At 33.5% G+C, this 11,713-nt stretch overlaps 1 protein-coding gene across 1 annotated transcript in view; it reads left to right on the top strand.

Moving 5' to 3' along the window:
• The window catches only part of FOLH1B (folate hydrolase 1B), an 85,635-nt gene that overhangs the window by 18,076 nt on the left and 55,846 nt on the right, over positions 1–11,713 (top strand). The window contains exon 4 of the mRNA XM_044668217.1: positions 7,922–8,023. Within this exon, the coding sequence (XP_044524152.1) occupies positions 7,922–8,023 (102 nt within the window). The remainder of the gene's footprint in view (positions 1–7,921; positions 8,024–11,713) is intronic.

Here is an 11,713-nt window from a genome sequence, read left to right on the forward strand (position 1 = left end):
AGATTATCCCCTGCCAAGCTTCACCCATGGACCACTCCCATGATCTTTGCCTTCATTTTTACATTTATACTGCTGAATGAAGGTGGAAAAAAATCATGCAGCTGTTCTAAATCCTTTAGTGATTTGCATAGTTCTACCTGAACCCTCATTGTTGTGAAGCAGTTTATCTATACCTTTCTAACTCACCATACCTTTTGCCAAAACAATTCTTCCAGACATTTTCTCTCCTCTCCAGATTTCCTTCTTTTTCCCTCACATCCTCAGCTGAGAAATTTGTTTCATATTTTACTAAAAAAAATTGAAGCCATTCATTGAGAGTTCCCTCTTCTCTCCTTTTCCTCCTTATTTCATATCACTTGGAAATCTTTAGCCACTATCTCTTCCTTCAACTCCTAACCTGAAGAGTTTGCCCTACTCATTACATAGGCAAGTCCCTGTACCTACATAAGTGGTCCCATTTTATCCCATCTCTTCTAGAAAATCTGTCCTTTATCATCCCCACTTTCACTTCTCTATTTTCTCTTTTTTCTTTTTTACCACCTGCTTACTTAGTCCTACAAATATGCCAACTTTTCTCCTATCCTCATAAAACCCTCATTTGACTCTTTCATTCTTGCTATCATCCCATTTCCCTATCATCCCACCTTTTGTGGCTAAACCTTTTGAAAAGACCATCTAGAATTAGTGTTTCTATCTCCTTTCTTTTTTTTTTTTCTTAACTCTTTTTAGTCTGGCTTCTGGGCGAGTCAGTGAAAATTCAAAGATAGAGTGTATTGTAGGAGAAAAATTGAGGAGTTTGGGGTCAAAAGACTAAAGGGCATTGGGTGTGGAGGTTGAGTAAGGTGTGAGAAACAGGAAAGGTTGGAAGGGGCCAAGTTATTAAGAGCTTTAAATGCCAAAAAGAGGACATTATATTTAGCCTTGGAAGTAATAGAGAGACATTGGAGATTACTAAATGGAAGAGGGTGACATGATCAGACTTAAGCTTTAGAAAAATCACATTGTACCAAAATCAATGGGATGCAGCCAAAGCAATACTTAGGGGGAAATTTATATCCTTGAGTGCATATATTAACAAATTAGGGAGGGCAGAGGTCAATGAATTGGACATGCAAATTAAAAAACTAGAAATGAACAAGTTAAAAATCCCCTGGGGGCAGCTGGATGGCTCAGTGGATTAAGAGCCAGGCCTAGAGACAGGAGGTTCTAGGTTCAAATCTGGCCTTAGACACTTCCTAGCTGTGTGACCCTGGGCAAGTCACTTAACCCCCATTGCCTAGCCCTGTAACAAAATTAATATAGAAGGATATATATATTTAAACCCTAATATCTTTATGCATAAAGATATTAGGGTTTAAAAAAACAAAAAACATCCCCAGATGAAAACTAAATTAGAAATCCTAAAAATTAAAGGAGAAATTAATAAAATTGAAAGTAAAAGAACTATTGAATTAATAAATTAAGACTAGAAGCTGGTACTTTGAAAAAACAAATAAAATAAAGTACTGGTTAATCTAATAAAAAAAGGAAAGAAGAAAACCAAATTAACAGTATCAAAGATGAAAAGGGAGACCTCACCTTTAATGAAGAGGAAATTAAGACAATCATTAAAAACCATTTTGCCCAATTATACGGCAATAAATATGGCAACCCAGGTGATATGAATGAATATTTACAAATATATAGATTGCCTAGATTAACAGAAGAAGAAATAGAATACTTAAATAATACCATATCAGAAAAAGAAGTTGAACAAGCCATCAAAGAACTCCCTAAGAAAAATAACAAAGGCAAATGAATGGAGGAAAGATTAGAAGAAAAGGGCAATTGAAAACTATTGCAGCAATCCAGATAAAAGGTTGAGGACATGAAAGTGACTATTACTATTTAAGTGAAGAAAAAGAAACCAGTATAAAAGATATTGTGAAAGTAAATTCAACAGGATTTGAGCATAGATTGGGCATGTTGGGTGAGTGAGAGAAAGAGTAAAAGATAAAAATAAGATTGTAGACTTAAATGACTCGGAGATTGTTGGTATTATTGACAATAATAGAGAAGCTTGCAAGTACAGAGGGTTTAAGGAGAAAGATAATGAATTCTCTTTTGGGTATGTTGATTTTCAGATACCTTAAAGACATTCAAATCAAGATTTTCAAAAGGCAGTAAGTGAAATGATCAAAGAGAAAGACTAGGGCTGGATATATAGATCTGAAAATCAAATGCATAAAGATAATTAACCTCATATATGTCGATGTGATCACCAAGTGAGATTATATAGAGCAAAAAGAATGGAGCCCAGGACAGAACACTGAGAGAAGTTTCTGGTTAGTGAGTATAAGATGGGCAAACCAGCTCTGGTAACTGAAAAAAAAAATGGTTAGAAGGATGAGACAAGCCAAGAGAGAGAAGAGTTATGAAAACCTAGGAAGGAAAAAGGGAGACAACGAAAAAGAGTTAACAGCTTCTTAAGCAATATTCTTTATAGACTAATAGCATGTTAGGAGTAGAAGTTAACTAAGAGAGTGGAACCAAGTAGGGAATCTGGGGTCCAGAGAAGAGAGTAACTTGGATAAGTTACTGGAAGCCAAATTCCAATTTAAAATGAGTGAGAGAAGAGCATGTGGAGATAATGAGTGTAGATGATTTTCTTTGGCCAAGAAGGGGGGGAGAGAGATTATATTATAACCAGTAGGGATTGTCAGATCAAGAGGCCTTTTTTAAGGATAAAGAAGACAAAAGTATGTTTGTAGGCAGCAGGGAAGCATCCAACAGAAATGTAGAGATTGAAGATTAGAGACTGAAAAAAGGAATGAAGACGATAGAGGAGATCATTTATTAGAGAAGGTGGGAATGGATGGGATCAAGGGTAAATGTTTTGAGATTGGATTTTCATGGAAAAAGGTCACCTCTTTATCTAACATTGGAGTAAGGTAACAGATAATGGAATCCAGTTGTCTAAGTTATGTAAGACAAGGAGGAAGGGAGAAGAGGGAGTTTCAGCAAATGGTTTCAGTTTTTTATTAAATATGAGATAAGATCTTAGACTGAGATAATCAGGGAGGTTAAAGGAAAAACAAGAAGGTTTAGAGTGGGGTATATATATACACAGAGAGAGAGGTGGGGGTGGGATAGTTAATCAAATAGAAGGCAAACATTAGAATGTTTGTCTTGCTACAATTAGGGACCAGTTAAGATTCCATAAAATATGTTTGTAATGGGTCTATTAAACAAGATGTCATGATTTCCTTCATATTTGTTTAATAGTATATGAATATGAGATAAAAAGGTAAAATGTTGGGAGTAATCCAGAATTCATGTTTGTCAAGGACTGATCAGCAACTTTAGGACAAGGGATCAACAAGATTAGAAAGTAGAAGGTTAGTTAGAGTAGGTTCGCCAAAATATTAAGATAGGAAAAGGAGGAGGCTGTCATTAGAACAAGGAAAGATGTTGACCTTTTTATTATTTGTGTGGGTCCACGAAAGAGAGGGATGTTGGAAATGGTGATTGTGGTAAGGATGAAGATCAGGGTTAGGCTTTGTAAGACATGATTAAAGATTATATGATTAAATATATTACTTAATTATATTTTAATATATTTATATATAATAACACATTATATATAAATATATTAAAGGTTAAAGATTAGAATGATAAAAGATTATAATCTGATAAAGGAATTTCGCGTGGAAGTGGAATACTTGTAAGTGATGGCAAGATCAGTGATATGACCATCTCATTGTATAGCTTATACAGATGGAAGAATATGTCATAGGAACTGAGTTATTGGCATATTAGGGTATTTAAGGGAACGTGTGTGTGTGTGTGTGTGTGTGTGCGCGCACATGTGTAAGCCCTTAACAAGAGGCAGCATGAGGAAGGAAGAAGAATGTCTTGGGGCTTGGTAGATAAAAGCCCATCAGTATCTGGATTATTCTTTACAGTGAAGTCATATTCTATTACATTTATACACTAAAGTATTTAGCCATTTCTTCTAATCACTTTGTTTCAATATGAGCTTTTCATTATGATAGGATTATAATGATACTATGAATATTTTTGTACATCTGATTATTTCCTACCATCAACTTTCCAGAGATATAATCCCTGTAGTGAGATCTCTGGATCAAAGTATGACCAATTTCATAATTTCCATAATTCCAAATTGTTCTCTATAATAATTTGGCCAATTCTCATATATCTACCAGCAGTGATTTAGCACCCATCTACAACTGAATTTTCCTGTTTTCTGTCTCATAATTTGAAGATTACAAGATGATACCTGAAAGTTGTTTTAACTTGCCTATCTCTGATTAATAGTAATTTTGATTTATTTTACCTATATATTTGTAATTTCCATTTCTTTTATTGAAAACTTTGTACATATCCTTTGACTGCTTTTCCTTTGGGAAATGATTACTGGTCTCCTGTCAATTCCCTATAAATTTTGTATGTCAGATTTTAAAACATATAAAATATAACATGCTTTATATTTATTCTCATTCTAACTTCACTGATTTAATTATGCAAAAGTTTTTAAAATGTATATAAATGAGATTATATATTCTGACTTTGATAATCTCTTTTTATCCTCTAGTTATACATACATTCTTACTCTTTTAACAGCTACAAAAGCTACAACTTCCCATTCTTCTCTAAGTATGTCATACTATAACTTTTTTTATAACTGGATCATTTTACCATTTGAAATGTACATTGTTGTGAGGGTAGTTTAGTAAAATTATTTAGTAGTTTTTTATATTATTTACCAGTAGTCCTCAAATGAAGCCTACTGTTCAGAATGAAGACAAAACAATTATGAAATTCAGTAGTTTGAATACATCCATTGTTAAATCATGAAGGAATAAATACTATTTGACAAGCTAATAATAGCTAACCTTTATATAGTATTTTCAAGACATATCTCATTTGTATCTTGCAACAACTCCGTATTATAGGTGCTGTTATTATCTCTTTCCTACAAAAGGGGAAGGAGAAGACATTTATATAACACCTACTATCTGCCAGGCATTGTGTTAAGTGCTTCATATAAATATTAATTCATTTGGATCCTCACAAACCTTTCCAAACTGCTTTCCAAGTTTCCCAGATTTTCTTGCCAAAGAGGAATTTCTTCAAGCAACTTTTATTGTGGCTGTATGGAACACTGGGTTATTGATTTCAGTTGGTAATGGATCTTCTAATATATTATGTTTCAGCTGATCTGCTTTTTTGTTTTTTAACCAGTAATAAGTACTTTTGAGAATCACTATTTTATAATGTAATTTGTTGTTTGAAAATTCTATTCCTCCTCCATTCCTTTTTCCCACTATTATTTCTCTATAGATTTTAGAACATGTTCATCCTATGAATGAACTTTGTTATTATATTTTAGCTCTACAAAATATTGTTATGATTGTTGTTTGGTCTTTTGATCATATTGAATTCTACATGATCCCCTAGACTTTATCCATGGAATTTTCTTGGCAAAGATATTAGAGTGGCTTGCCATTTCTTTCTCCAATAGGCCCCTATTTTATAGATGAGGAACTGAGGCAAATAGGAGTTAAGTGACTTGCCCAGGGTCACACAGCTAGTAGGTTTCTGAGATCAGATTTGAACTCAGATCTTCCTCATTCCAGGTCAATTACACAAATCCACTGCAGCATTTAGCTGCCTCTAACAAAATATTACATTCATAATTTTACTGTTACAGCAATAAATATGACAAATAATTTAGATATCATTTTTACTATTAGTTCATCTAAGCTATTAACCCTAAATATTCCTTAAATTATTTGTCATTTTTTATTAAAGTCATTTTTTTCCATTTTGTTCAACTCTTTACATTCCCATTTGGGGTTTTATTGGCAAAGGTATCAGAGTTTTTGCCATTTCTTTCTCCAGCTCATTTTATAGATGAAGAAATTGAGGTAAACAGGATTAATTTACTTGCTCAAGTTCACATAGTATCTGAAACCAGATTTGAATTCAAGATAAGTCTTCCTGACTCTAGGCTGGGCACTCTATCTTCAGTGCCATCTATGCATAGCCAACTATGCATCTACTGTTAGAGAAAATGGGGCATTGTACTGTACATTTTAAAAACATTTCTGTTAAAAATTATCCAAAATATAAAGTCTGTTGGCATTTATAAATGTTGATGGAAAATTAAAATACTGAAAATAAGTCCAAAGTTGTGTTAGTTTTGACTTTACCCTACCTAAAAAGCTAACTAAAATTTAAAAATAATTTTCTCACTTTGCTCTATATACTGATGGTAAATTTTCTTAGTCCTGTTCCTCATCCCAAGATGACTTCTATCCTCCTCTCCTGCGCATCCCTATTTTCCTCTTTCCTACCCCCATCTCAATGGATTAAAAAAAGTCTTGACTTAGAGAATCAAAACACGGAATTTCATATCTTGTTCCGCCATTTATTATTTAGATGACCTTGGACTCAAGGACTCTTAAGTCTTAATTTCTTCATTTTTAAATTATGGATCATTATACTTTCCTTATCTATTTCATAGTGCTCTTAATGATGAGATAATGAAAAAGGCTTTGAAAATAGGGCAACACCATATAAATGTAAGTACTATGGCCATGTAGGTCCCAATCTAAGCCCTACCTCCTTCATGAAGATTTCTGTGACTTGGAATACATAGCATAAAGATAGTAAGAAAAACAAATTATTATTCCCATTGGAACTAGTGCTTATTTTGCACTTAAGAAGATGAGTGCTCCAGTAATTATAAATACAGAGTGCAATAATCAGGAAAATTTGAGTTTTGATCCATCCTGCCTCAGACTCTTACTAGCTGTGTGACCAAGATGTGACCAAACTTTCTGAGCCTCTGTTGTCCTGTCTGCAAAATGGAGATAATAATAGCACCTACTCATGAAGTTGTTTTGATGATAAAATAACATTACATATTTAAACTGTTTGCAAAGTTTAAAGTACAATATAGATGGCAGCTATTATTGTTGTTGTTATCGTTATATTTTATCTAATACATTTTATTTTTCTACATTTCTTTTTTGAAAAGAGTACCAAATTGTTGTGATTGCTGCTACTGCTTTATAATCCAGTTTGAATTTTAAATGCTATTCCTCTTCATTTCTATTTGTTTTCATTGTTTCACTTGATAGCACTGTATTTTTTAGTCAAAGGGTCTAAAACCAGGGCTGATGTAATGTAAAAGGGAATGTGTGTCTCAACAAGTTCTGGCAGGAATTCCTTCCTCTGATCTCATAAAATACATCTCACAATATTAATACTTTTAGCAATGAGTGAAAATCAGTACCAAGTTCAAATTGAGTGATGTGATGATATATTTTAGTATATTTGAAGTATGGTTTAGTTTTGTATTTTACCAACTTTTGTACAGTGAGCCTTTGTAAGTTGTGAAATAACATTTCTCCTCCTCCTAAATACCTAAGATAATCTAAGACATATTATTTTAGAATTTTCAAAATTTCCTATCAGTATTTTTTCAGTTTTTTAAGAAATTACTTTTAATTCCATCTTTTCACTGGAATATTGAGAGAAATATTTTTATTGAGAAAACTTATAGTTATCTTTGTGTCTTCTATTTTTCTCAACCTTCTCTGAATTTTTATGAAACGTAATTTTTTTCTTGTTGCTATTGTCTGATTGATAATATTTGAAAGCCCTTGGAGGGTAAAAATGATACCTTACATTTTTATGTAGTCTCCCACAGCATATAGCTGTGGAATAAGTAAGTAGTTATGTAATAAACATTTGTTGATTGATTCTCCCTATCCCTATGAAAACTCCACCAAGAGTTTGTATTCCCTTTTAATAGAAAAGACTATTAGATTGGACCAGTAAATTAAGACTGGTACACAAAAGAATTGGATTATGAATGCGGATTTTAATAACTGTGATTTTTCTTTAGATATTCAACACATCATTATTTGAACCCCCTCCTCCAGGATATGAACATGTTCCAGATGTGGTACCACCTTTTAGTGCTTTCTCGCCACAGGGAATGCCAGAGGTAAAAAAAAAGAAGAAATATTAAATAACAGAGTGTTTCTTTATTGTATATTCATGAGACTTTGGCTATTTATTTTATTTTCCAGCATTAAAACCATCCACAGATATACAACTGCTTAATGTTTTAGAAAAGAACAGAATATACAGAGAAATGCCAAAATTTGTTAGCTACTTTGGCAACATAATTTCTTCTAGTTTTTGTTGTTGTATCTCCTTTAAAATATATCACATAAGGGCCAGCAAAGAGGCTCAGTGGATAGAGAGCCAGTCTTAGAGATAGGAGGTTGTGGGTTCGAATTTGACTTCAGACACTTCCTGTGACCCTGGGCAGGTCACTTAACCCCCATTGTGTAGCCCCTAGTGCTCTTCTGCCTTAGGACCAGTACACAGTATGGATTCTAAGACAAAAGGTAAGGTTTTACATATATCACATAAGTGAAATATTGAAACAACAAGAAAAGACATTTTGGTAAATTTCTAAGATTGTCATTTAGATCTTCTTCCATAACACAACCAATGTAAAAATGTGTTTTGCCTGATCATACTCGTATAACCTATATCGAATTGCTTACAATCTCAGAGAAGGAGATGGTGATGAAGGGAGGGAAAGAATTGGGAGGCCTACTGGTATGGTAGAAGTTAAGAGAAAAGAATTCTAGTCCTGATTTTGCCACAAAGTAATCATATGACATTGGATAAGTAAATTCATTTCTCAAGGTTCAACTTCCTTATTTTTTCTCCTTCTGTATCAGTTTGTACCAATATTCCCACATTTCCCTGATTTTATCATTCCTTTCTGTACAATAATATTCCATTATAGTATGCCACATTTTATGTACCACAATTAAGGATATTTCCCCAGGAAATAGATGTTTTATTTCTCTTTACTACTACAAAAAGTAGCATCAATAAAAAAGTATTTATTAAGTGCATCGTATGTGGTATATATTGGACTTTTTTGTTTTCATCTCTTTGAGTTGGTGGTACATGTGGAATCATTGGGCCAAAGGATATTAGTCTCTTTTACAAATTCTTCTAAATGTTTCCAGAATGATTATATCAATTCACTGTTCATTATAATAGTGTACCTATCTTCCAACAGCCTCTCTAACTTTAATTATTTCTATTTTTTTTTATTTTTGCAAACTTGCAGGGAGTGAGATAACTTTTCAACTTCAGAGTTGTTTTTATTTTGCACTTTCTTCTTATTAGTGTCTTAATAGCTTATTTTTCTATTATAATTGACTTTTTTGCAGTTGTTTTGAAAACTGCTTATTCAAATCCCTTGACCACAAAATACCATTAGGTTCAGAAAACAAGCAAGTAAATCAGTAGTGAAAAAAACAAAAATATAAAATATTCAACTTATACCATAAAGACTGCTGAACTTATCTTTTTTGCTTGGACAGTCCTAAAATTACTATATGCAATATTTACGTGCTCCTTTTAACAAAAGAAGCCCTTTATAGGGAATATCATAATGGAGGAGAAAAAAATTGATGGAGACAATTGAAATCAATCCACAAGTATTTATTGTGAACTTCCTATGTATCAAGAACTATGCTAAAACTTACGTTTTCTGATAAAAGTAAACTTTCTAAATAGAGAAATTTCTGTTCTTGTTCTCTCTTTTTTAATGTTTATTTGATTCCTTTATATAACACAGTGGGCTATTTAAGTTAACCATTATAACAATTCTTTGAGACCACTCTTTAGAGGTATAATATCAATTATAGATTGAATTCTGGATTAGGAAGTAGGAAAGAAATATTTTAACAAACTGTGTAGTATCTTAACTTGTAAATGAAATGCTCTAAATTTAACTCAGTTTTTTTCCATTGGTTTTTCCCAGTAGCAAGCTAATATCCAGTCTTTGAATTCTTCATAGTGGAAAAAAAATAGGGACAGAACAATAGAAGGTTGAAAGGAAAAGAACAAATTCCCCCCATGAATCACAATTCAAGAGTGTGTTTATTCCCAGGAAGAGAACAATAGTTCACTGTAAGTCATACAAAAGGATCATTGTGTATAGTCAGAGAACCAAAGGATTGTGAGAGAATGTTAGTTATAATTTTTCATTTTTAATTTGTTTCAACTAATTTCTTTTTATAGCCCCACCTTACCATTGATTTGAGCAAAGTTGTTAACATCTAAGAAAGAAATAGAGTTTAAAATGATCTTAATATAGTAAAGAATTAGTGCAGTAATAGTAAAGTGCAGCCTGAAGAAGGTGATATAGTGAAAAAGATATAAGGTATTAGGGCATTAAGGATCTGAAGCAAACCAGGCAGACATAAAATAGGACATGGCTGTGGTATTCCACAACATTGCAGATATATGACAATGGAAACACTAATGTTAAAAAATAGATTTTTGTTTCAGAAAGAACCTGAGATTCATTCAAAATGCTGGCCAGTTTTCCAAATACAATGGATCCTGCTCTCACATTGCTGTTCAGTTCAGTTCAAGATTGTATGTACTAATAAATCAAGTGAACTGTCCCTCTGTCTATCTTTATCATAATCTAGACAGGAGGTGTTCCTCAATAATTTGATTTTGCTTATATGTATAGTTAGGCTAGACTTTTGGAATAGTTGGGGAGCTCATTTAGAAGGATTTACATTTTTTTCCAAATGGTGAAGTAATTGGCAAAATATGAAAAGGAACAGCTGGTGGACCTTACAGAGGTCTTCTGAAACAGTGAAAAGCATTTTTTGGCAGCATATAGGGCTCCTTGCTTAATGTCAATAATTAGAAATTTATAAGTTTTATCTGTTGTTGAGTCCATCAAAGAATTATTTGTGACCTTAATATATATGTAAGGAGGGGAATTTTCACCTACACACCAATTAAGGCATGGAAGGTCAAGGTTTCTAAATTCAATCAACCAATTAATTTTTTTTTGCTTTTTTTTTTAATTTAAACATTTATTAATAATCATTTTTAACATGGTTACATGATTCTTTCCCCTTCACCCCCCGCACTCCCCTCACCCATGGCCGACGCACATTTCCACTGGTTTTATCATGTGTCCTTGATCAAGACCTATTTAGAAATTGTTGGTGGTTGCATTGGTGTGGTAGTTTCGAGTCCACATCCCCAATCATGTCTACCCCGACCCATGCATTCGAGCAGTTGCTTTTCTTATATGTTTCCTCTCCTGCAGTTCTTCCTCTGAATGTAGGTAGCGTTCTTTACCATACATCCCTCAGAGGTGTCCTGGGTCATTGCATTGCTGCTGGTACAGAAGCCCATTACATTCAATTTTACCACAGTATATCAGTCTCTGTGTACAATGTTCTTCTGGCTCTGCTCCTTTCACTCTGCATCAGTTCCCGAGGTTTCTCCAGTTCGCCTGGAACTCCTCCAGTTTATTATTCCTTTTAGCACAATAGTATTCCATCACCAGCATATACCACAGTTTCTTCAGCCATTCCCCAATTGAAGGACATACCCTCCTTTTCCAGTTTGTTGCCACCACAAAACGCACCGCTATAAATATTTTCGTACAAGTCTGTTTATCTATAATCTCTTTGGGGTACAAACCCAACAGTGGTATGGCTGGATCAAAGGGCAGGCATTCTTTTATAGCCCTTTGAGCATGATTCCAAATTGCCAGCCAGAATGGCTGGATCAGTTCACAACTCCACCAGCAATGCATTAATGTCCCAATTTTGCCACATCCCCTCCA

The sequence above is a fragment of the Gracilinanus agilis genome, chromosome 3 (assembly GCF_016433145.1).
Source record: "Gracilinanus agilis isolate LMUSP501 chromosome 3, AgileGrace, whole genome shotgun sequence".
NCBI lineage: Eukaryota > Metazoa > Chordata > Mammalia > Didelphimorphia > Didelphidae > Gracilinanus > Gracilinanus agilis.